Source organism: Ambystoma mexicanum, chromosome 3q (assembly GCF_040938575.1).
Source record: "Ambystoma mexicanum isolate Mex_15411 chromosome 3q, UKY_AmexF1_1, whole genome shotgun sequence".
Lineage (NCBI taxonomy): Eukaryota > Metazoa > Chordata > Amphibia > Caudata > Ambystomatidae > Ambystoma > Ambystoma mexicanum.
Window position 1 is genome coordinate 51,393,407 of NC_090926.1, and position 26,396 is coordinate 51,419,802.

The 26,396-nt window shown below is 46.8% G+C and overlaps 1 protein-coding gene across 1 annotated transcript in view; it reads left to right on the forward strand.

Annotated features, from left to right (window-relative positions):
- The window catches only part of GCAT (glycine C-acetyltransferase), a 123,328-nt gene extending 107,632 nt beyond the window's left edge, over positions 1–15,696 (forward strand). The window contains exons 4-9 of the mRNA XM_069653057.1: positions 3,471–3,617; positions 6,404–6,558; positions 6,872–6,954; positions 8,718–8,889; positions 13,802–13,923; positions 15,290–15,696. Of these exons, the coding sequence (XP_069509158.1) occupies positions 3,471–3,617; positions 6,404–6,558; positions 6,872–6,954; positions 8,718–8,889; positions 13,802–13,923; positions 15,290–15,441 (831 nt within the window). The 3' untranslated portion in view covers positions 15,442–15,696. The remainder of the gene's footprint in view (positions 1–3,470; positions 3,618–6,403; positions 6,559–6,871; positions 6,955–8,717; positions 8,890–13,801; positions 13,924–15,289) is intronic.
- The last annotated feature ends 10,700 nt before the right edge of the window (positions 15,697–26,396 follow it).

Here is a 26,396-nt window from a genome sequence, read left to right on the forward strand (position 1 = left end):
TAACCACAAGAGTACTTGTAGAAGTACTAATAGTTTTGCCAGTCCTGGCAAGTAAGCACGCCCGGACAAAAGGACCTTTATAGTATAGGCCTGGCAGGTGAGTAGACCAGGCAGAAGTTGTTTAATATCTGTGGTGTGTTTAAAAGTCTTGAAGTGGCAGAACCACTGGAATATTTTTGTTGAACTGTTATTGAAGCATCCAGACAAAATGTATATCACTGAAGCAAGTGTTCTAGAAGTTGTTGCAAATTCACCTAACTTTGTGGAACCAAAGGTTATGTTAGCGATTGCAGAATTATCCTAACAAAGACATTTGTGTTGATTCCAAGGAACTATGAAAGTATTTTTTTGTTGATTAGAAGACGTTATTTTGAATTCTTTGTCACAAGAGGGAGGAAGACAACCTTGTTGATTAATTGAACTGTTGGGTGAATTCAAGTTGTAACCTTTGTTATCAAGTTGGAACGTGTGTTGTCGAATTGAAACTAAAAAACTAAAGTGGAACTTTGCTATAAGACAGGATTTCCTTATAATTTTGGATCTGTTGAACAGAATCCTGCTGCAATCTGGGGTAGGGACATTCACCCAGATTATAAGGAGAGATTTATCAAGTTGTGAATCTTACTAATACATTTAACTTGTTTGAATGGCCATATATTACCTTGTTGAGTTATTGTATGTAAAGGTGTGAGGGACAGAATCATTTTGTTAGTGTTTCCTTTAGTTTATTTTAGGCAGGGAAATCCTCATCAGGTTAGGGATAGTGAGGCATTTAACCATCCTTTTGATTGAATGAAATGGATTTGTTTGAAAAATCTTAGTTGTCTGCCTCGCATTTCTGACCCCTCACACCTTTCTGTAAATTACGAGAGCTAAGCCTAGTAGGCAGTGAGCAGCTTAGTGGTGTGACATGATTGTGCTGCTATATATTATTATGCAATGTGCTATTAGGACTTCTTGCCTCCAAAAGAAGTAAACTGTGGGAGGGCTTTGGGTGGCTCTGGAATGAGGAGGCCGTTGAGAGCCAGTTAAAGATTGTGTGCTGCTCAAAAATGGTAAAATAGCAGATTAGTGTATTGATGACACGTTATAGGATGAAAGGTATGCTTCACCTTGGGATGAATTTGTGTTTGGAGTATCGGGGGCTTTTCGTATGGTTCGGTTCCGGGTGGAGGTATGCTAGGATTCTCACAGATGGTTTGTCTAGATATCCCAAAGTCTCTAGCGCAGCAAAGGAGAGTGAGGTGACTGTTTTCATGGAGGACTTAATAGTGTTGTCAGAGAAGCTGTGGTCTGACTTTCGCACAGCTTTGGTATGCCAAGAAGTGGGGATAGTTTGAGAATTGCTGCATAGAGCACCTAAAGATCCCATTGGCTCAATCATACCAGATTATGTATGAGCTGATTCAGTGAGTTGCTTGAAGTACAATTAAAACTAGCTCAGCACCCGGGTGTGTCTGTTTTGTAAGCAGCCTTCTGCACATTGACTCATCACCTGACCGGTCTAGTTTGAAAGGGAAAAAAGTGGCTGTTTCCGCAAGTGCATGGTTTTGTGGAGGGGGAGTTTAGTAAGTGAGGGTGCCAAGGTTAAAAAATGTGACCTTCTGGAGAGGCAGGAGTTTGGGTGGCCGATTAGTTGAAAGCTTGGGGCACCGAGGCACTGACCGGGAGAGCAAGTTCTTCTCGGACACAAATATTTGCTCAAATATTTGAAGGAGGCAGGGTGTTTTCCATGGTTTAATTTTTGTGTTGAAATTCCTTTTTGAGAGTATAGCCACCAAGTCCTCCCTGTGCAGCTCCCTCATTCGACCCTTAAAACTGTGAATCCCCCAAAAAGCTAAAAAAAATTAATGTATGGTATAATTGTTCGAATTTCAGTCTGTCCTCGAACTACAGAACTGTACGCTCGTGTTCTTCATGTATTTGAGTGAGTGTTTATGTCCCGGAGTGCGGATGGCATGTGTGCTTCATGTCTAATGGTGCTAAATCGTGTCTCTAACGACATCAGCAATCATGGCTTCTTGGCGCTTTAATCAAGACTGTCAATTGAGGTGTCTTTGGTCATAGCCTGGGGCTCCTCATCCACGCTCGGGTAAATTCATACTGCACCTGGTCTGTAGGGCTGGTTCAGGGCGTATGGCTGGCTGAGGGGGTATCTCTCGACATATTTGCCAACCATTCATCCGTTGGGAATGTGTCCAAAATAGAATGGGTGGTTGCAGTGTTTCCTGGCCTCCTTCCGTGTCATGAATTTCATAGGAGGGGGGAGGCTTCCACATCCCTCTTCAGGTTTCACCTTAAATATAGGATGATGGAAGGTATCTAGAGACACTTTACTCGAGGCTCAAGAACCTGAAACCAATAAGGATCCCCTTTCAGGTTAAATATTGCTGGCTAATCTTCCCCCATATACAATGAGAGCAACACATGAACAACATTCATTGCATCTAGGATTGTCACTGTTCTAGTAGATTTAATTGCAGTTGATTAGGTTGGTTTTGTCAAGGGACATCTCACCATGGACAACACTTGGATGCTCTGTAACCTTCCCTATTGACTAATGAATGCTGTTGCTATGGATGCTGAAAAACCAGTTGATCAGGTCAAGTGAGAGCATGTTTGGGATTTGTTTCACAAGTGATTACTATGATCAAATCTCTATATTCTAAGCCATCATCCAGGGGCTTTGTTAATAGCACCTTGCCAGATGTCTTCCACCTGACTTGAAGCACCAGGCAGAGTTGTCCATTCTTGCCAATTTTAGGTGAACTTGTTCATTAATGAATCTGGCGATGTGTAAGGTTTGCAAAACAAATTGGCACAACACAGGTTCTACCCATTCAGAAGTTTATATCATGCATGGTACACTTTGTATGTCCTGCTGTTAACATGACAGTTAAGTCGCCTTCTCCTTGTGTATTTATATGTACACCCCGTCTTTGAATATCAATAAAATGTTTTTGAAAAGAAATTCCATTTTTTGGCAGGTGTGGAGACACACAGGAGTGTTGTGGAAAATAATGCTCTGCTTTTCAAACTGCACCCATATTGAGGCAAACCGATTAAGAGACTAGCGATAATCCTCCATTAGTGTATTCCAGTTAAGTACTTTGCTTACAGGACAACCTCATGCAAGAGCCTAACTTTAATGTTAATTCAGAGAAACCATCTTTATAGTTTCTTAATCAGAAAATGTATTATTGGACATGAGTTCCTGGTTCCGCACAATATTCTTAGCTTTTCTGCATCTTTTTGCAGTTAAAATGGTCAGCATATCTTAATGGTGACAAATCTGTCTTTGTGCAACTTGACACTGCTCTCCTTGTAACCCTACATGATGAAACTTTGCATTGAGTATGTCTTTTGTTGGATAGAAACTCCTAATACCAAAGAACTCTGAAGTGCATTTTAGATGTCTGCTAAATCGCTGAAAATGCTCAAATCCTTAATCCTTCATTTTCTTTTTCCAGGCACTCCTGGCCCCTGAAGATGCAGTACTTTCAGACGAACTAAACCACGCATCCATCATTGACGGGATCCGCCTATGCAAAGCCAACAAATACCGCTATAAGCATATGGACATGGGGGACCTGGAGGAAAAACTCAAGGATGCTCAGGTACAGGGACATTAGCGGGGGTGGGGGGGTGAGGACATGGAGCTCTACTGGAGTGACACAGTGAGGCTCCAGCAGGGGGCATTTAACAACTTCATATTGTGGGGGGCTAAGAGGAGGAAACCATCGATGCCCAAGCAGAGTCGCGTATGATGGAATTCATGTTTCATAGGAGAAGGAACTCGAGGTTTCTTGTGAATATTGATTTGGTGGGCCTTATTATTGGTGGTCATAAGGAGAAAGAGTGCCCCATTACACTGGGTGTGGGACGAGGAGGTGAACTGCCTGGATACTCTGGAACAGAAGACTGATGGAGACGCTAAAATGAGCCCCGGTGCAGTAGATTTATGGTCCGTGAGAAGTAAATCAATAAGGGGCAGCTGGTCTTTGTGTGGCTGGCAGTGGCTCGCTACCAGCGACACAAGAGCAATGCCAGGGTACTCGGGGAATCTCCACAGTCACAACTGGTACCGGTAGAGACCCACCAACTGCCCACAAAACATGGACTGCCAGAAGCTGTCTGTAGAGGCAAACATCGTGCACCGCTGACCATATTATGAACAGACAGAGGGGAAAGCTTGAACACAAGCGAATGTTGTATTCATTTACTGTTGCAGTTGGCAAGAGAATCACTCCAAATCTCAGAGGCGGTTCAAGGGTTTTTATTACATTTGTAGAGGGCTGTAGGGCCATCCCCCCCCTCGCTCTTGTCTACATGCTCCTCCTCCCTAGCCCAGACGTCCTTAATCTCAGGATAGTCTATAAAGATTGTTTCTCCCTCTGTATTTTAAGCGCTAAATAGACTAAGATGTTGACTTTAAGGCCCTTGGCCTTACCTTTCTGAACTCCCTGAGGGACTCCCTAGCTCTCCCTACTCTAACCATTAGTTAGTGGTCTAAAGTGATACAGGGTTTGTGCCCTGCAGACCCCGGTGGTGGCACTTAAACTATTGTGTGGTACGCATCCTCGTTCCTGAAAATGCTTTTTGAAGTGTAAAACCCAGAGGTTTGCCTCCGGGAAATCTTGACAAAAGGTTGGATTTTTTGTGTGCATATTTCTCTTAAGTCTTATCTTTCATTACTGGGCTGAGGCAGACACAAGTGTGAAATGGAGAATGGCAATGACATCTTTGCCCAACAAGTCCCAGCCCAGCTGGAAGGGGCCATCAGCATTCCAAAGCCCCTCACTCTGTGTATACTCCACAGTAAATCCCTGCCCCACATAGGTTCTAGCTAGTCTGCGATGTGTCTGCACATAACACTGAGCTAATAATGCATACAAACGTGCACATTTTATTTTGAAGATGCTTGTGTGAAACAATTCTGTGAAGACAAGTGGGGCAATGCCCAGATGTTTGGTTGCCTTGTGCAGGTTACAAAGTTTCAAGCATGAGGGTGTTGGAATTTATTACGGATTCCTTGATTTTGGGAATGAGGGGTGTTTAAAATGAATGTTGAAAACAAGGAAAAGGGATGAATTTTAAAAACAATGGAGACGAGCATGGGTGCACCTTTTGACTGAGGGTGCCACCATCGGGTTGCAGACACTCTGGTTGATTCGGTATCAGTCTTTCACTCTCTCGTCAACTTGTCCTGCCTTTGTTGCCCCCTGCCCCCCTCAACTCCTCCTTTCCCGCTCTTCCTGTCCCTCTGGCCCCTTTCATTCTGTTCCGTACCACCACCCTTTGATGTAACTACCTACTCTCGGCTGTCACTATTCCCTCTTCCACTCGCATGCTCCCGCCTACCCTACACTGCCCCCTTCCTACACTCTACTATTGCTCTGATACCCTCCTTTCACTCAGTACTATACACTTAGTTACTTCCTACTTCAGAACCACTGGCACTCAGTAGCCAATACCTCACCTTTTCCAAAAATCACCCCAAAGCTCAGGTTCTGCTGCTGGTCTCTTGGTTGTTCGCCTCCTCCTCTGACCTCCCCAGAATAACCCACACTTCACTTGGTTCCCTTTTATCTCCCTCCTCTCTAGGGATTGACCTCTCTCCCTGGCCAATCTGGCACACCTTCCCACCCAGGAAGGTGAGATATCTGGCAAAGTTAGAAATAGCAGGCAAAGTTCCTCCACTCCCACACCCCCCCACCCCCACCATTCCATTGCGCAAGTCTGCTGCCGAACAGTAATGGCAGCCTGGCAAGTCCCGTTTTCTTGCTCATGTGATAGGGCCATGTTCTGTGTGCCAAATTCCCATGGTGGCAGGTGTTGTATTCCCTGTACAAGTCCCTGGTGGACCAGGTAAGACTGGAGTGGTAGGATCTGTTTTCTGCCATCACTCTGCAGTATGGCGGGCTCTTCTTGCCACCACAAGTGGGTGTTGTGGCTGCGCTTCTCCCTCAGTCTGCAGCAGCATCCCGCTAACTGCGGGCAAACCACTTGTTGGTGGTAGGGTTGCAAGCTCTTTTGCTGGCGTGGGGCACTTGTCTCATTGTGATGCTTTTGGATGGCTTCTTGCTCTGATGTTTGGTCTCTGCAAAAGACTGGCAAGCATCTGTTCGAGGGGGCATGGCATGACACAAAGCTGGACTGCTTAAAAACAGGCTTGCACAAGAGGGGGAAGGCATTGGTGCCCTCAACTGCCACTGCCCACCTCATGGCTCTGACTATCTCCCTGGAAAGCTTCTTACACCTGGCTGAGAGGGGTTTCCTTGCTCTCTTGAAAAGGCCAGAAAACTGTCCGGGTCATACTACCTGTAAAAAAAACAGGCAAAACCGTTTTTAACAATGAAATGTCTCCATCACTTCTCTCCTCCCTTCTTCCCGCCATTTTTAGAAGCATCGGCTCCGACTGATTGCCACTGATGGCGTCTTTTCAATGGATGGAGACATTGCACCACTGCGCGAGATCTGCGACCTGGCAGAGCGGTACAAGGCACTGGTGTTCATAGATGAGTGCCATGCCACCGGTTTCATGGGACCTACAGGCCGGTACGTGAGCACGAACTCCACCGAAAAGGGCTTCTGGAAATGAGGATAATCCATCTAATATAGGTATTGCGTGTTGAGTGGTGGGGAGCAGCCTGGACTATTCCTCAATAGTGAAGGCACAGGGAGAAAAGATGCCCCGGTCGACAACCAGCATATGGTTTTTAAAGTTAGGGGGCACATGTACAGATCCCCTTCTGTGAAGTTGTATTGGCCAAACTGCAGCTCCCCCGGCAAGGGAAATTCCTTGTATGACGTAAGGTGCGTAAAAGTCTTATCTGCGTATTGACCTTGTCATTCCTCTCTTCCACTCTAGGGGCACCGACGAACTGCTTGGGGTCATGGACCGAGTAGCACTCGTGAACTCCACGCTGGGAAAGGCTCTGGGCGGAGCCGCAGGTCAGGTTTCCTCCATCCTCTCAGCAGAGCCGCCAGTTTTCCACTTTTTATTTAATGTTTTGGTGCCCATGCTTAAACAAGCATTGGCAATGCCAGCAGATTAGGGTTTTGTGTAGACATGGGGAAAAGCATTTGCCAGGTGCTGCTGTGATTACACTAACTAGGCTTTAATGCTAGTTGCTGCAAAATGGTGCTGGCTCGTGGGCATAAAATAGCAGTATATTGCAAATGCTCCTCTAACAAATGTACACAGTACACACTATTTTAACGCCGCTTCATTGAAGGACGCACATATTGCTGCTGTAGACACACTTGGTAAAGGCATTTTTATCACACCAGATATGCATTTAGCAGTCCAATTAAGCCATGGAGGCTCAGAATACTGCATTGAAATAACACTGGCAGGCAACTCGAGCACAAAGGTTGTTGTTTGATAAAGCTAGCTTATAGAGATCCTGGGACGATGTGTCTTGGGTGGAAAGGAGCAGGAAGTGGGTGGGAATAGCCATAGAGATTAGCATGTCCAAGGGCAGTCCATGGATGGGTAAATGACCAAACAAAAGCTTTGTCTCCCCCCATCCCATCTGCCTCCTCGGCTTATATGTGGTACAATAGCGAAAAACTAGAGGTGGTATAGGCTGTAGTTATACGCTTCTACAACGAGAAGACCAAACTGCCCACATCCAAAAAGCAAGGTTGTGAGTGGTCGGGTGGAATCCATTTTAGAATGTGCTTGGTCGGTCTCGTTCTCTGAACAGAGTATTTGGAGTGAGACCATATTTAACTGAGATTGTCACTCCCAGGTGGATAGTTCAAACGTTAAACTATCCCTTCAGATGGGACAACACTGCACTTTGCAAGTTGTCAATCCTATGCCAGGCCCTACTCAACCATTTTGTTCAGCCATTTAATCTGCTATGCTAACGCTTACACTTAATAAGAACAAAAATGTATTGCCTCTGTAACTAGTAGTGTTTTGTATGCAATGAATGCCGTCCTCATTTCTTAATCCATGTCCGGTTTAAACAAAATAAGGGACATGGAACAGTCTTGATCACCCAGGTAGTGACAATATTTCAACAACAAAAAAGGATCCAGACCTAAAGTCAGAGACAGAATTCACTACCAAAATTATCAAATGTCATCTTGGGTTACTTGTAATAAACTATTATTAGCTTTATACAAAACACGTTGGTACCATAAAAACGCATTCTATGTATACAAATGAATGTACCGCCATCTGCCCACCACATTCATGCTCACCAGCACAACCAACCAATATCTCCAAACTAACAGGTTTTGTATATAGCTAATAAAAGTTTTAATTACAAGTAACCCAAGATGACATTTGATAATTTTGTTAGTGAATTCTGTCTCTGACTTTAGGTCTCAATCCATTTTTTTTTTTTGTTGAATTTTCTTTTGAAATATTAATCCATATCCGTACAACAAAGTTGAGTGATGGTTGAACTCACGGAAGGCCTTACAAATGTTAGTTTGTGGAGTTGATAAAAGGAGCAGATCTGCTTGCATCATTGGACGGATTAAGGAAGCTAGCAGCTCTCGACCAGTAGAGGAGACTTTGAAGGAGGCAGACTTTGGCTGGAGAGGACAATGAATGCAACTCTGTATGTATTCATGAATGGGGCAGTAGTACTCTGTGTCTTCTTGAGGAGACCATGAAGGTGGAAGATTGTGTGTTGATTTTTAACACAGACTCCTTTTCGCCTAACTGATAATTGCAGTTCTCTCTTCTCTTTCAGGTGGATACACCACAGGCCCCAAGGAGGTGATCTCCCTCCTACGGCAACGCTCCAGGCCCTATCTTTTTTCTAATGCCCTGCCACCCTCTGTAGTCGGCAGTGCCTCAAAGGCCTTGGACCTCCTCATGGAGAGCAGCTCCATTGCCCAGTCTGTGGCAACAAAAACACAGAGGTACGTGAAGTAACTCTTCAGGGCAACTCACCCAACCATTCACAGCCATCTGGATGTTTGCTTGTGTCTTCCCAAGCCAGTTAAGGAAATAAAGACCAAGGACCCCACATAATGTTGCCTCTTTACGTTTTACCTTCGTACGCAAATCTATTATGGTCTCAAGCTGCACTCCTACGAAGGCTAATTGTTTAGCTTTATTGATCTGGTCTGAAGACCGTACCAGGCGTTATGGGCCCTGAAGATTGAGTTAAGGGCCCGAATACAGCAAGGGCATTTAACAAGGTTTACAGGTCCATAACGTCCTGGATGGGCAGAGCTTGGGGATCTATAAAAGCTGTTATTACTTGCATTGCTCTTGATGGTATATAGCATGGTTACTCATTCTGCAGCCATGCAGATTTATTCGTTTAACTCCCCTCATCCCATGCCACCTACTCAGTGGTGCTGGATCATAGGAATTGTAGTTCAAAACATCTGGAGGGGCACATCAGTTACCATGGACTATATTCTATATGCGTATGTAGAATCTGCCAGTACAACATCTGACTAAGCTGTCACTGAGAAGTGGCTTTGGGCATGCTCCATGCAACTGATTGCCTGTATTCGTTTGTATACCCTGCAGATTGTCCAATGATGGTGCTCTTTGAGCATTCCAAGGGATTTAATATGGCGTTAATCCCCTGTTCCAAGGGCTGGAACGGGGTAATGGCCCGGCAGCCCAAGTTATCGGCCCGAGGGAAGCGAGGCCGGATAATGAGGGCTCTTGGCTGTCAACCCCCGTTCTAGCCCTTGGAACGGGGGATTAAGGCTATTGGCACCCCGGGCTGCCAAAGCAGTAACTCCGGGTGCTTAAAGGATTTTCCTTTGTACAACGGGACATGTGCAGTGCCCCGTTGTATGAAGGAAAATCCTTTTCCAAGATTGCCACCATGGAAAGGGAAGCAGGGGCCCATGCGCTGGCTCTCTTCCCTTTCAATGGCAGCCGGCAGGAGCGGAGAGGAAGGAGCGACAGGGAGTGCTGCCGCCACAGAGATATGGTAAATTGAGGGGCGGGAGGAGGAGAAAAAGAAATAGCAGGACAGAGGGTGGGTGAAGGTGGCGGCAGGGGGAGCCGGCTATCAGGTGGGATGGAACGTGGGCTTTCACCAGCGGTTCTAACCCACGTTCCTAGCCACCAGATTGGCTGGCTCCCCTGCCACAGTGCTAATTACTCCTAATGCAAAGGATTTAACTGTATAGTGTGGAGGATCAGGAAGACAACAGACTCTTTAAGGAGATTTTTACTTCAGGTTTTTTAAAATAATAAATCTAAAGGCCTAGCTAACCCTGTAGCTATGGGGGATTCCTTACCTAAAAAAATAACTAAGGAATTTGTCAGTTGTATTTCTCTACCTATCTGACTCTACCACTAATTAAACAAAACAAAAGGGCAGGACTCCCTTCTACTGCTTGGTGCTTTCTGCACTGATCTTAATAGAGGATCTTTCCAGACTCTTTGGTCACTCTTATCAGTTCATACAGTTATTTTTTCAAACTGGCTCCCTTGTTTCCCACTTTGTGTACTTGATTCAGGTTGATTTATCCTTGAGGCTATTCGAGCCTTGCACTCTTCACATTCTCGCTTTCTTACTCCCAATCGTCTCCTTTTTCTATAAAATGGATTCTCTGTTGGGCAAGGTAGAGATATATTCTCTTTATGACTCAGTCCTTCAAGTATCTCTATTTTTCTCTTTTATTCAGATCATTCACATACATGAATATTGACACTGTGCATTTCTCACTTTCAGTTTCCTCTTTTTCAGGATACTTGCTCTCACATTTCCTTACGTTCATACAGTTCAGGTTAATCGAGGAATTCTCATTTGCCTTGTCCTCCCCTTCAGGGAATTGTATTGATTTCTCTCTGACTCTTAAAGTTCAATTTCAACAATCACTGAGACGAGTTGGCCAGTTTAAATGTTTGTTCAGGATATTGCTGAGCCTTCCCGGTTTCTCGTTACCTTCCTCTTTATCTGAAAACATCAGAGCTTCTTACAGGCTTCACGTCGGCTTTGCTTCTTCACCGCACAGTGATTCCGCTTTCCTCAGCAACTCTCACATCTACTCCTAAGTTTGTCCACTCGGCGACTAGGTATGAAACTGCGATCTGCGCTCCTTGCTGTGGCTGCTCCATTATGAATTGGTGCCGTTGTACGCTTCAATAGCGACCGCAAACATAAATACGTTTTTAAAGCTGCGGTTTTATTTCTAAGTTTTCCGGGCTCCTCCAGCCCGGAAAACTTAGAAAAAAAAACGCAGCTAGTGCTTTTATTTTGTAAAAAAAATAAATAGCACTTACCGAGATTCAGCTGCAGCTTTCCTGCTCTGGTCTCTGGTCCCCGTCCTCCGCCAACAGCACTAATGAAGGGAAAGCCACCCAGCGGTAGCCTTTGTTTACTACAGCTGGCTGGCTTTTCCTTCATTAGTGCCGCAAAAGCCAGCACAGGAGGGCCTCCATTTCACAAAATGGCTGCGCCCCTGTGCTTGCTTTTTCGAATTTTGAGCTTGAATAGCTCAAAATTTTACATAGGAAGTTTTAAAACGGAGAATGCTAGTATTTTTTTTTTTTAATGTGGCCTATCTATTTTTTAAATAAACATTTTTACTAGACCATCCCTTTAAAGGTAAATCACCACCTTTTGCACTCCGCCATACAAATTATGAAAATTTGGTGGCAGGGAGCCGTTTACATTACAGTGCAAACGTAATGGGCTTCCGTCAAATTGCGATTAATGAACATGAGCCCCACGGGGTGTAGCAACTGGCAAAAGGGTTGTGATAACGACTGCATCCAATCCCAAACCTGTGAGGAGACGAAAGCTTCCCTAGGGATTGAGGGGGGTAAAGGAATAACGTGACTAATGGATGTGTCGACTCTCCCAGAAGAGTTTTCGTGGAATGCAAGTGAATTAGCCGTAATGTGAGATTGCTGGGCGCATTACCTGTGCCGCTCGTTTGTTTGTGTCTCGCATCCAAGGAATGCAAGAAGGGGCTTTTATTTCTGCTGATCGTCCCGCGGTTGAGAGATGACGTTTCTTGCTTTTGAACGAGGAGAGCAATCAAAGCTGTCAGTCTCGAGTAGAGGGGCGGAAGTCGAGCATCTGTTTTATAGCTGGGGTGCATAGATCGTTTACATTGAACATGTAGCGGGTTGTCACGGTTTTTCAAGCTCAATGAGCTGTTCTAAGCACGACGCTTTCACCTCTTAGATGTAATCTTTTATCTGATTGGGAGGTTTATTGGCGGGAAATTTCGGCAGAAGATGCAGAGAACAAGAAATGCAATGTCCAGCAGGATGGCAAGGGCCTCGCCGAAATAGCTGCAACGATTGCTTAATGGAGTGTGTCCACTGGTGGGGGCTCTGCATAGAAAACCTGCACATGTATGTAAAGGGGTAGTGCACATATAGCCGTGATGGGACTTTTACCAGGATATGGGCTGTCTGAGAAACGATCTCTGCGTTGCCTCGGCAGGTTTCTCTCCTCAGATGGACTGAAGAACTTCCGTTTAAAAAAAAGGGTGCTATTGGTATGTTGCCAGGCGTTTCACGCTATTGCTGTGCCACGTGTCTACGATGTGAGCTGCACGGGGGCTCTGGGATGCAGCTTGGAAGGGGCGTCGTGTGCATTGTAGAGTGGAGTGGGGCAGCGTAAGCTGCAGAACATATGGAGAGTGGGGAAAAGATGAAATGCAAATACCCAAGCAAAGCATTTTGAATAGGATGTGTTACATAGTGTGTTCTAAATGCCCCCAATAAACTGTGAATGCTTGAATGCTTACTGTTGAATAGGTAACAGGGTTATTGTGATACGGTGTGAGCAGTTCTCTCAGATCAGCAGTTTGCTTAATTGTTGGAAGAGGTAAATGAGTGTCTAACTGTGCCCCTTGGGCAGAGTGTACATCCGATGTAATGCGTCCAGTGCACTATGGGAGCAGTTGGCTCCTCAGATAAGCAGCCAACTTATGATATTTAAAAAAAGGTGAGGGATGTCCTGCAACAAGGAGTGGTGTTGTGATGGTTGTACGAAGGTACACCTTAGAACGTGTTTAGATGTCTGGCAACGGTGGTTGTGTCGTGGTTTATGGGGTCAAGGCGAGGTGTCGAGGTGCTGCAACGTGGTGTAATGGCATTGAGGTGATGGAATATGTTGTTATGACTCTGAGGTACTTCAATGCTTTACCATGTAAACTATTAGTACTGCGTGGATAGTAGCAATGTACGTTTGTTGAGTGAATGGTTGTTCTGTGTCGTATTGCTGAAGCAATTGGTGCGAGTGGGTGAAATGTCTGTGGTCCCGTCTCCTGTAATTGCACCTATTCCTTTATAATTTTATTCTGCTGCAGTGTTTATTTATTTATAGCGCGCGCCAGACCCGAGTGTCTGTTGCGCAGTCGTTCTGACCTTATTCTTTCTGTAGATGATGACTTGAGCGTGTGGGGGGGTTTGGGGGGGGTATGGATGCATTTTTTGGGAGAAGGGATGGTTTCTTTTGTATCTGGCTAACCTTTCACTTCCTCAGAAGGTGTATACTGCATGCATGTCATGTGTGTATGTAGGTGGACGGTCCCTGCCCCAGGCTCCACCAGTGACAGTTGGAAGAGTTACCTGGGCACCAGTGTGCCCTCTTCCTATACCTACTTTATTCTGTTTTTATGAACATAAAATCAAGGGACTATATGTACACCTTCTTGAGCCTCCAGCATCATCATTACTTCAATTGCCAAGGGTGTTGCGCATAGAAACTTTTGTGTACAGGCGCGTCATAAATGACTTATCGTATCATTTAATAAATGGTGTGTATTTCTATTTGTCATCACATAATGCAGGCTCAGATTCCACTCACTGTCTTATTTCTTACTGTGTTTCTCTCAGGTTTCGCACTCAGATGACAGCAGCTGGGTTCACCATTGGAGGCAATAATCATCCCATTTGCCCAGTGATGCTTGGAGATGCCCGGCTGGCATCCACAATGGCTGATAACATGCTGGAGAGGGGTATGGCTGGTCTAGAGAGGCATTCTATGGTCTAAGATGAGGGTTATTCCTGAGGCTATATACATCTTTCAGTCTTCAGACAGCAATGATACCCACAAGCTACAGATTCAGGCTCGAGCATCAAGACTATCCGGTTGCACTGACCTTCCGTGCTCAGGCCACAGACAGCACCAATATTGTGCATTTATTCCGGCATCCCAGAATGTCCTATCCCACTGCTGCACACATTTCTGCAGTGCTATCTTTCGAGTTTCCTGCATCTTACACCTCTCATGCATCCTAACTATTCTTCAGGTTAGATATAAGTGGTCTTCATTATCAGAGCTGATCACGAGCACACACGAGCTAATGTCAGGGTTTCTTAATTGATGCTTGTAACCGCCTCCATGGGCCCTATGTATTTGTATTTTATTGTTTATATAGCGCTTTACTCCAAAGCGCTTTACAGCATAACAACCAGAAAACATCAAGCATGGAACATAGAATCAATAAAATATACATGAATCAAACCAGAAAAAAAGCATGTGGAACAATTTGCATTTGGGAAGGAAGAGAAGAGCGGTATGGGAAGGAGAAAAGGGAAAGTGAAAAGGCAGTATAGAGAGTACAAGGGAGGGTTGAGATCATTGGGGGGACCGGGAGAGATAAGGAACAGGAAGATGGAGTGGGGAGGAGGAAGGGGAGAGAAGTCAGGGAGGGGGGTGAAGGAGTGATTTTTTAAGGAGGAACAGAAGGAGGAATAGGTGTACATGGAGCGGATAGAGAAAGGAAGGGAGTTCCAATGTAGGGGGGCAAGGAGCTGGAAGGAGCGGAAACGAGAAGAGGCACATGGAGGAGGGGGAAAAGCGTAAAAAGAGATCAGCAGAGCGTAGGGAGTGAGAGGGGGCATAAAAGGAGAGAGGAGAGGAGAGGTAAGGAGGGGCAAGGTCATGAAGAGATTTAAAAACGAGACAAAGGAATTGGAATTTAAGTTGGGAGTGGAAGGGAAGTCAGCCTAGGTTGGAAAGTGAATTGGAGATGGAATCATGGGGAGAGAGAAGACAGAGGGTACAGATGGCCGAGTGGTAGAGGGATTTAAGGGGGGGGGGGCGAGAAGGGAAGAGGGGAGACCGAAACAATGTGCCTTTGTTTGGAAAGCAAAGGCACATATGGCCCCAGTTGCAGTAAGGTGTTTGCAGAGGTCCTAAAGGGAGCAGCTGGTGGCACACAGTGGTTGCTCACCGTATAGCATCTGTTGAACTTGAGGTATAGTCACCGGCACGGCAGTACCAACTATTGACTGATTGCAGCTTGATTTGACCTGCTAGTGATTAGACATTCTACAGTTTTCATTTGTTTGCTAATGACTCCCTTCTTTTACCTCCAGGTATCTACGTGATCGGCTTTAGTTATCCAGTTGTACCAAAGGGCAAGGCCCGGATCCGCGTCCAGATCTCGGCTGCTCACAGTGAAGAGGACATTGACCAATGCGTCTCTGCCTTCGTTGAGGTGGGACGCAAACACGGAGTAGTGTCCTGATATCTCGGAGTATTTAGAGCAGTGTCGAGAAAAGAGTGAGAGATGGTGGTGACTGCCGGCCGAACCTTGAGAAAGGAGTGTGGCCACTTTGGAGGTAGCAGCCTTTGCCATGTGTTCCGACGTTGAACCCACTTGACCATGTACATTTTGCATTGTTACACAATGATAATCATGACATTCTACCCGCAAACAATGATGTAAATATATTGATAAAGTGCCTGTGGCATGCCTCCAATAAAGGTTTAATGCATTCCACTTCTATCCTGGTTGTCTACTCTCCAGAAACCTCATGTGGCATGCTGGGTAGATGTTGTGAGATACTCATGGTGTGGTTAAATGGGGAAACCTCAGTGTGAGGCTCCCGCACTACTTCTTACCAGCTGCCCAGTTTGTACATCCCTTGGCATTGCACCTCTCCTACGCCCTTCTGGACACTTGAGTTGTGGTAAGCTGGCGGTGAGATGCAGAGCACCATGGTCGGGTTGGGGCTTCTGATGGATGCTGTGCGGTGGCTATGCCGTTGTTCATTGCAGCAGCCATCTGCAAGGATTGTGATTGGTGGCTAAATCATTCTGTGAAGGGTCTAAGCTGCAACCATTTGCTATTGTGGCGATTAACTTGGGGTTGGGCAGGGATGGTCTGGAGCTGGGCTCAGTTAGACTGGTGGCAGGTTGGGGTTTGTGGCCAACTGTGCGTGGTAATAGCTTGGGAGGATAGCTCAGGGGCAACGTTGCTCGCCTTGGAAGCAAGACGACACAGAGCAACACAGATTCGATCCCGGGTCCGCGCTTAGAAACTTCTGCTTATTAAGCGCGTTGCAAACAACCTATCATATTAATATGCTAGACCTTTAGCCACTTGACACGTTTTGGAGGTGCAAAGCTTAGCTGTGCGGGATTGGTGTTCATAGATAAACGAGAGGGCGCCCCAGGAGCCTTGGACAGTTGTACACTTTTTTGGGCGGATGCCACATGCCTTTCATTGGGAGAAAGTGGGGCTGGTAGAAAGTGCTGTATGTGAAGGCACTAGGGGCAGTGGTGGGTTATGCTTCTATTGGTGGTGTGTGAAGCTATGTCAAAAATACACCTCTAACAGCTGCACTTAAAATACAGCACAACTATTGAAACACAAACACAGAACCATAAAAGAGAGCACTAAGCCTTGCTTGTAAATGATCAAAGTGCTTGTGTTGCAAAGGAAAAATATTCATGCAAAGAAAATAATTTGCACCTTCTTCCTCATCCTAAACTCCTCCTTTCCCCCAATAATTTTACCCGTACTCTTTCTCCTTAAATCTCTTGAGATTTCCTCCACCACTACCAATTTAACCGAAATGTGAATGTCAGCGCAGTATTGGCTTTGTGCATGAATGTGGCCTTTAGCCATTTTCAGTGTGGGTTTTAAAATACACCCCAGTAGCTCACGCATGATTTCCAAGTAGGGGGCAACAATGTTGTTAAAGGTAAACAGGATGTGGCATGGTGGGAGGAGACCCGTTGAAAGGTGCTGGAGAGGTTGGGGAGCATGCTCCTTCGTTGTGCTGTTGGCCTTCCCAGTCTCTGGCTGCCATCGGAGAGGAGGATGACTGTGCGATGAAAAGTGTGTACCAGCGTTGTGGGTGTGGCGGACCGCCTTTGGCTAAGAGAACTTGAGCTGCTCCTAGGAAAGCGGCATTTGCACTCGGTGGAAACGGAGAAGTGTGCCTCTGGTGTTTGGGTAATAGCTGCTTTTTATCTCGAATACCGCGTGCCGCTAGAGGAAAAACCCAAGACTGCTTCATCTTCTTCCTGGAGCCTGTTATGACTTTTTTTTTTAGGTTTAATATCCAGGATCTTCCACAGCACAAAAGTTGGTATTGTGAGATTGGCATTTGACAACTATTTCCAGTTAATGTTAAAGGAAATTTGGACCGTGCAATATCACCACTGGAGTGGTCCCCTGGCGCTCTGCGGCTCTGAAAGAGGAGGGGAGGTTGAGTTAGTGGGAGGAAGCAGGAAAAGTGCAAGAGAGCAGTGATCTGCTGTTGGCGGCCTCAGACCGGTGGGTCCGTTGGCTAGGCCTGGGGTGTTTGCGGCCGGTAGTCGTCGTGTACTGTTGTGCGAGTCTGTCTTTTTTGTTTTGTTGTTGCAATGTAGTGAAGTTTGTGCGGTTTGTTGTGCTGTAGGTTTTGGTTGTGTTGGTTTGGAATTTGAGAGGTGTATGCAGAGGGGAAATTGTTAGTGGAGTTGGTTAGTTGGCACCTCTATCCTGAATTGAGGCCCTGGGCTGGTGTAGTCTCCCCTGAAGCGCCTTTCCTGATCTGGGTCCCTCTGACATTCAAGGTTCCTTACTCCTCTGGTCCCCACCTCAATAAGCCTCTCTCATAGCCCCACCTGTCCTCCCTTCATACTCCTGTGGCCAGTGCACCTGCCAATGTCAACAAGTCAGGTTGTGTGCTAATTGCCAATATCTCAGCAATTCCACAACACTGTGGAACCTGGTGGTAACTAAGGGGCGGGTGGAGTAGTTGACTCGGTCTCCGTGCGTGTCGCCTGGGTTCCAGTCTATCCGGTGTCATCCGTCCAGGTGCTGTGGGAGCTTCCCTGTCATTACTGGGGCTGTCCGTGTCCTTTCCAGTTTAGTCCTCCTTTTCTCTGTTTCAGTTTTCAGTGTGAGTCAGTGGTGTTGAACAGCCAGGTTTTTAGTGATTTCCTGAATTTTAGGTGATCTTCGGTGTTTCTTATTTCTTTTGGGATGTTGTTCCAAGTTTTTGCGGCTAAGTGGTTGATGGATGTGCCTCCAAGTTTTTTCTTAAGGTATGGTTTGATTTCCAGGCGGACTTCGTTGCTTGATCGGAGGGGTCTTGTTGGTTTGTAGATTGTCTTTTGTAGAAATTCTGCTCCTTATCCACTGATTGCCCTGTGCGTTATGCACATTGTTTTGAAGGTGATGCGATGTTTAACTGGGAGCCAGTGTAGTGTTTTTAGGGATGGAGTGATGTGGTCTCTTCTGGATAGTTTGAGGAGTAGTCTTGCTGCTGCATTTTGGATCCGTTGCAGTTTCTTCAGGAGGTGTTATGGTATTCCGACGTACAGATTGTTTGCGTAGTCGATTCTTGACATGATTAGGGCGACGATACTGAGTGTTTTGTGTGTGAAGGAGAGGAAAGGTTTATTTGTGGTTCTAAGGTTAGGGTGTTGTCCATTAGGACTCCCAGATTTTTTACTACCTTCGATGGCGTTGGTGCGTTTCCCATTTCCTTAGGCCAAGGGATGGTGGTTTCGTTCTTTGTCTTTGGATACGATCATGATTTCTGTCTTTCCTGGGTTGATTTTCAGGTTGTTGGCATTCAACCAAATTAAGACTTCTTTTAGGCAGTCGATTAGGGTTGAATGATCGGCATCAGTGTCTGATTTTGTAGATGATTTGAGTATAATATGCGAAGTTGTAGCATGTAATGTTGTATTTTTTGAAGATTCTGATGACCGGAGTCTGGTAGATGTTGAAATATAGTGGAGATTCAATGAAAAAACTTTGTTAAAGGGACGTTATGGTTCCAAGTAAAACTGAAAAACCCCTGAAATTCGCCAGTTATGGTAAGCTGAGCAACCATAACTAGCACCACCATGGTGCACTGCTAAGACGAACACCCAGGACATCAAAAATGACATCACAAATGTCATTGATGACATCACTGACATCAAATGTGCATTTACCTTTCATGAAAAGTCTGTACATGGGATTCTTATTGTAATGTTAGTAAAAGTAGTGTCAAGGATCATTGGAATCAATATCATGAGGTACATAGTGCATTAAGCAATGAATTAATCCAAATAGCATTGTATTATGAAGTTTTTTTTCCAATATACTAAGGTACACATGTAGTAACATAGGCATAGTTTGCAGGAGACATGATGGAGATGCAATATTAAAAATCTTGCCATGTTAAATACTAAAATTATAAATGCTTTCTTATTAGAGTTTTGCATCGAGGCGCTGTTACAGGAAGTTTGTTTTTCTTAGTTGCGTAATTGTGGTTTTTTTTTTTTTTTTGTCTTAGTTACGTATTTATAACGCGCTTAAACACCTGGAGGTTTCTAAGCGCGGACCCGGGGATCGAACCTGTTGCTGCTTCGTGTCGTCTTGCTTCCAAGACGCGCACGCTGCCGCTGAGCTATCCTCCCGGGACATGTGGCCATGCTCCCAAGACTCTATGGCCTGGCCACAACCACCGCAGCATATCACACCCATAATCAAACATTTTAACTAAGCCATATGAGCACTTTTAATGTCCGCTGAGTGTTCTTAGAACAGTGTCAACTTACTTACGAACAGTACGGACAGGCATAGCATCCTCAGGACACCCCATTTTGTTTATTTACGAGCATCCCAGGACACATGATGTGTTCTTAGAACACTTTCTACTTACCTGCGAACAAAACAGACAGGCATACCGTCCTCAGGACACACCCGTTTCGTTTATTTTCGAACATTACAGGACACTGTGTGTGTTCTTAGGACAGTTTCAGCTTGCTTGCGAACAGTTCAAACAGGTCTAGCGTCCTCGGAACACCCCCATTTTGTTTATTTACAAACATCCCAGGACACTTGATGTGTTCTTAGAACAATTTCAACTTGCTTGCGAACAGTACGGACAGGCATACCGTCGTCAGGACAACCCCATTTAGTTTATTGACGAACATCCACCGTCCTCAGGACACCCCCATTTTGTTTATTGACGAACATCCCAAGACACATGATGTGCTCTTAGAACAGCTTCAACTTGCCTGCGAACAAAATGGACAGGCATACCATCCTCAGGACACAACCATAACATCCCCTTAAAGTTTTTTTTGTTGAATTTCGTAGGTTTTTATTAGTGCAACATAACCATAACGTCTTTTTCAATGGATGAAGATCACTAGCATCCAAGGTTCTCAAAGTGGGAACCCGGGGTGGTAAAAAAAAAAGATTTTTCTTCCCAAACCGGTACTCCTGCGGCATACTGGTGCAGGAAGGAAAATCTTTTACCAAGATAGACACCATGGAAAGGGAAGGCGGGGTGTATAAAGAAAACATAACAGGGCATCGGCGGGGGGTGGAAGTGACCAAGAGAGAGACACGGGGCATGAGCGGGGGGTGGGGGGAACAGGAGAGACATAGGGTATGAGCGGGGGGTGGGGAGAACACGAGGAAGACACGGGGCATAAGCAGGGCTTGGGGAGTACAGGAGGGAGACTCTGGGCATGAGCGGAGGGTGGGGGGAACAGGAGAGAAACATGGGGCATGAGCAGGGGGTGGGGGGCAACAGGAGAGAGACAAGGGGCATGAGCAGGGGGTGGGGGGCAACAGGAGAGAGACACGGGGCAAGAGCGGGGGGTGGGGGGCAACAGGAGAGACACGGGGCATGAGTGGGGGGTGGGGGAATGGGAGGAAGACATGGGGCATGAGCGGGGGGGTAGGAGGGACAGGAGGGAGACACGGGACATGAGCGGGGGGTGGGGAGGACAGGAGGGAGACACAGGGGGGTGGGGGGCCAGGAGGGAGACGCGGGGGGTGAGGGGAACAAGAGGTAGACACGGGGCATGAGCGGGGGTTGGGGAGACGGGAGAAAGACACGGGGCATGAGCGGGGATGGGGGGTACAGGAGGGAGACATGGGGCATGAGCAGGGGGTGAGGGGGACGGGAGGAAGACACGGGGCATATGAGCGGGGGGGTACAGGAGGGAGACACAGGGCATGAGCAAGGGGTGGGGGGGACGGGTGAAAGACACGGGGCATGAGCGGGGGGTGGGAGGGACGGGAGGGAGACACAGGGCATGGGCGGGGGGGACGGGAGAAAGACACGGGGCATGAGCGGGGGTGGGAGGGACAGGAGGGAGACACAGGGCATGAGCGGGGGGTGAGGGGGACAAGAGCACAACACGGGGCATGAGCGGGGAGTTGGGGAACATGGGTACAACACGGGGCATGAGCAGGGGATGGGGACACGGGCACAACACGGGGCATGAGCGGGGGGACACAGGCACAACAAGGGGCATGAGCGGGGAGTGGGGGGACGCGGGCACAACGCGGGGGGTGGGAGGGACACGGGCACATCACGGGACATGAGCGGGGGGTGGGAGGGACACGGCACATCACGGGACATGAGCGGGGGGTGGGAGGGACACGGCACATCACGGGACATGAGCGGGGGTGGGAGGGACACTGGCACAACACGGGGCATGAGCGGGGGGTGGGGGAGGACACGAGCACAACACGGGGCATGAGCGGGAGGGTGGGGGGTGAAACAAGCACAACAAGGGCCATGAGCGGGGGGGGACACGAGCACAAACTGGGCATGAGCGGGGGGTGGGGGAGGACACAGGCACAACACGGGGCATGAGCGGGGGTGGGGGACAGGAGGGAGACACACAAGGCTGCTGGTGTCTTACTGTGCAGGCCGCAGATCCCGCTCTTAGGCCCTCCGCAGGCCTGATGCAAAGATAAACTAAGATGGCGGGCGTCTCTGAAAATGGACCCACTGCACGCTTAACTGCAGCCAATGGAAGAGCACGTCGGATGTCCGCGGACATCACGTAAGCAGCTTGCCCAATTCCCGTCCTGTCCGCGGAGCGAAAAGGGAAGTGTGTCCGCGAAGCGGACGCAGATATCACTAATTTTTTTCACTTACATTTTTGTCATTTTTTAAAAAAACTACTGGACGGATTTACACCAAATAAAAAAAAAGCACGCTTTCGTCCCAAGCCGCCGCTCCTGCTGCAAATTTGGTGTAATTCCGTCCAGCGGTTTGGGCTGTAGGCGTGGGCAAAGTTTTTTCCCATTATGTCTATGGGAAAAAACATTTTTGGGGACCCCCCCTATAACTTTGCCCCCCCTGGAACAAACCTCACCAAACTTTGCAAAAAGATTCAGAGTGGGCCATATACTTTTTTTGCAAGTTTGGTGAGGATTCGTCCAGGGAGAGCGAAGTTATAAGCCGCCCAAAAAGTGCTCTTCCTATGGAAACAGCAACTTAACCATAACTACATGGCCACTACCGTGGCCATGTAAATAGTGAGGATCCTTGTGGCACTCCACAGTCGTTAACTCATGGAGTGGATTTGAATGGTTTAATCCATACGGTTTCTGTTCTTTCTGCTAGGAATGATTTGGTCCAGAGTAGGGCTGTGTCGGTTATGCCTATGTCTTCTAGTCATTTGGTCAGGGTGTCGTGGCTCACTGTGTCAAAGGCTGCGGAGAGGTCGAGCAGAATAAGGGCTGAGGTAGTGTTTGAGTCTGCGTTAGTTTTGAGGATGTCCCAGATGGATAGTAGTGCTGCTTCCGTTCCTTGTGCTGGTCTGAGGCCGACTTGAGCTTGGTCTAGCAGGTGGTGTTTTTCTACGTGTTCTTGGGTTGGTTTATATACGTAGGTTTCTAGAAGTTTTGCCGGGTAGGGGATGTTAGAGATCGGCCTGTAGTTGGAGAGGTCTTCTACGTCGCCACTTGTGTTTTTCAAGAGTGGCTTGATATATGTTGATTTGAAGATCCTTGGTACATTCCCTGTTGCTAGTGATAGATTTAGAAGGTTTCTGTAGTGTTCTGCTGGCGTTCCTTGTGCGAGGATTGATTTGTAGATGTCTGGGGGACATGGGTCCATGGGTGATCCAGCTTTCTTGCTTCGTATTACCAGCATTGCGAATGCCTCTGCTAATATTTCAGGAAAGCTTTGGAGTTTGTGCTGTGGTTCCGTGTTAGGCTCGTTAGGTTGTATGTTGTGGTTGGTTGGTCTCTTTTGTATGGTTTGTCGGATGACATTGATTATTTTTTTTTTAAGTGGTCTGCCAGGTCGTTGCATAGTTTTTCTGAGGGGGTTGGGGTGTTATCGCAGCCTGGTGGGTTTTTCATTTCTTTAATGATGCTAAACATTTATTTTTGTGTGTTGGCGGCATTGGTGGATCTGTGATCGTAATGTCTTCTCTTCGCCTTTTGAATTTCCTTCTTGTATGTGTGGATTTGTTTCTTGAACAGTATTTTTTTTTTTTGGGTTGTATTCTTTCCTCCATTCCAGTTCCGTCTTTTTGTTTTCCTTTTTCATGGAGCTTAATAGTGGGGTGAACCATTTTGCCGTTGCTCTTTTTTTTGATGGGGTGAATGGTTTGTCTGGGGCATTCTTGTCTATTGTATCTGCAATCCATGTGTGTAGTATCTCTTGCTTTCCCGTCTAGGTCAGCTAGCTCTAGTTCTGTAGTTGAGGGTTTGGTTAATTCCAGTTGTTCGAATAGGTTGCTTTCTTTGATGTGTTTCCAGTTTCTCTTTGTGGTGGTTGTGAGTTTCGGGGGTTGAGTTCAGACTTGAGTAGGCAGAGTGATCATGAATGGGATAATGACATGGTCGCTCCACAGTATTTGTATTGGTGGTGCCGTGGTGATGAGTTTTTCGTTGGCGAAAATTGCATCAAGGATGTGTCCTGCCGAGTGTGTTGCCCCTTTGACTAGTTGTCGTAGTTTCATGGTGGTGAGTTGTTCAATCAGTGAGTTTTGGGAGTTGGCGTGATTGTCTTCATACCAGATGTTGAAGTCCCCCAGGATGATTAGGCGTTCGTGGTTGATGGCTAAATTGGTGATTGCTTCTATGAAGTTGTCGACGAATGTTGCTTCATATGTCGGGGGTCTGTACACCATGATGTTGTGATGTTGGTTTTTGGGTTCGCCGTTAGATGTACTACCATGGTTTCGCAGTTGAGGATGTTTAGTGGTTCGTTAGTTTTTATTTTCAGGTGTTAGTTGAATGCTATTGCGATGCCTCCTCCTTTTTTGTTTTTCCTGTTTATTTGCAGGAATTTGAAGTTGGTTGGAAGGCAGCTTTGGAATGTGATTTTGTAGTTGTCGTCCAGCCATGTTTCTGTGATGTACAGGATGTCAACGCCGTTGTCGTCGAGTAGGTCGAAGATCTGAGTGTTTTAACATGGATCTTGGGTTTATTAGATTGCAGTGAAGTTTGGAGGTGTTGTTTGGTTTGGACTTTCTTGTTGAGGTTGTCTTCTGATCGGTGTTGAGGTTTCCTTCCTGGTTGATCTCTTGTTGAGCTGTGGGTTTCGGGGTGTCAGCGTCTTTTTTTTTTGTTTTCATCGTGTTCATCTTCCAGAAGTTGTGGTTCTTGATTGGAAGTTCCTTTTGCCTTAGTGATGTAGGGTGTTATTGCATAGGTTGTGTGCTTGTTGTTTTTTTGTGTTGTTCATCCCTCTTCTACTTGCTTGTGTTAGGTTGTTTGATTTTGCTGCTTCTAACGTTGGGTTGGATTGCTGTGGTTGCCAGTTGTCAGCGAGGTATGGAGTTAGGTAGAGGGATTTTTCTCTTCTCTGTGTTGGTACGATTTGTGTTCCTTTCTTTGGGGGTGCAATCTATCGTTGTCGTTCTTGGTTGCTGTTCTGGAGTGTTTGTTCTTTCTTCTTTGTCTTTTCCTTGGAATGGGTCGTTTGTGCGGCATTATAAGCTTGAGAGTTGTTTAGTCTTTTGTTTGGTGATGTCCAGTTGGTCCTGCTTTGGTCTGGTTATCTTGTGGTGTAGTAGTGGGTGTGAAAGCTCTCCGCTACTGGTTTGGGCTCTGTCTGTCGGTGGTATTCCGGCTGAAGTTGGCGACTCGTGCAGTCCCTGTCTTTAGAGGGGATGGGGAGGTGGTTAAGGGTTGTTTAGTTGGGTGCTATCAGTGCCTCTCTTTAGTGTCCGTCTCCCTGAGCGCGGTTCACTGCGGTGAGCTAGCTATGTGGGTTTGGGGAGGGTATCTGCTAGTTGAAGAGTGGCTTGGAGGGGCGCAGCTCGGACTTGCGCCTTGTGATGCGTGAGCCCCTAATCAGAGTGACACTCCACAGTAATTCACTGGTGGGTTCTGTTTCACTTGAGAGTGAGTTGGTCAGCTAAATTTGAGACACCTGTATAGTGGGAGAGAGGCCTAGCAGTGCAATCTAAATATCATACAATGCAGTCTGGAGACTAAGTTTGGATTTTGACTAATTTTGAGGAAGAGGGTGAGAGATGCAGTGCGGTGCAGTGGTCCTGCGCAACGTGGTCTCCCCAAGTGGCTGGGACTCCAGTGCAGAGCGGCTGTTCCTCTCCTGGCCCTGGGTCACTCCTACCTTACTGGTCCTTGTAGTTGCAAGTTGACGGCTGGCCACTGGCTTCCCCTGCGGACACTTGCTGACACTTCCTGGAGCCGCCTCTTCTGGAGCCGCCCTTGGCCTTGGGGCCCTTAGCCGAGGGCTGCACGGGCAGAGGGCTGCCCTGGGAGGACCAGTGATAAAGGTTGAGAGGACCAATGAGAACGGGCCTGGACGGGTCGGGAGGCGGGAGGGAGGGAAGGGAAAGCAGGAAGAGGGTGCTCCTGGAAGGGCCTTGCCACTCACCGTACTCCTCTGCAAATGCAAATACTGCCAAAGTTGGTATTGTGAGATTAGCATTTGACAACGATGTCCAGTTAAGCCAATGAGGATTGTGTCCTCTACTAATGGAGGGCATGCACCACAAGCTTCTCGCCTGCTTGCGAAATGTGTTGGCAGGTGGGGGAAGGGGGAGCTCTTTGTAGCTGATTTGCCATCAAGTGCTAGATTGTAAAAAAATAAAAAAGAACAAGCACACACCCTTGCTTTACCTCACTTTCAGGAAGAAAATGACAGACAGTTTAACTTGTAAAGTCTGATTAGCCTGACTGCAGTCATGACTGAGCCAGCCACGAGAAGCCAGAACACCCTGGATCAGCCTTTTCTTAGGCCCGACACTGGTCAATGGTTTGCATAGACGTTTCCCATTATATCACAACAGTGCAGTAATTGAGCTGGCTGCTTAGGGTTAGCATGAAGCTAGAAAGACAGCTACCCGGGGAGAGTCCTTGGGAATCATTTGGGCAATGGACTCTGCTTTCTGCCAGTGGCTGCGCAGATGGAGCACTTGTTAGTTAAGTGTGCCTTTTGAAAGGTGGCATACCCTATTTTATAGCCAGGA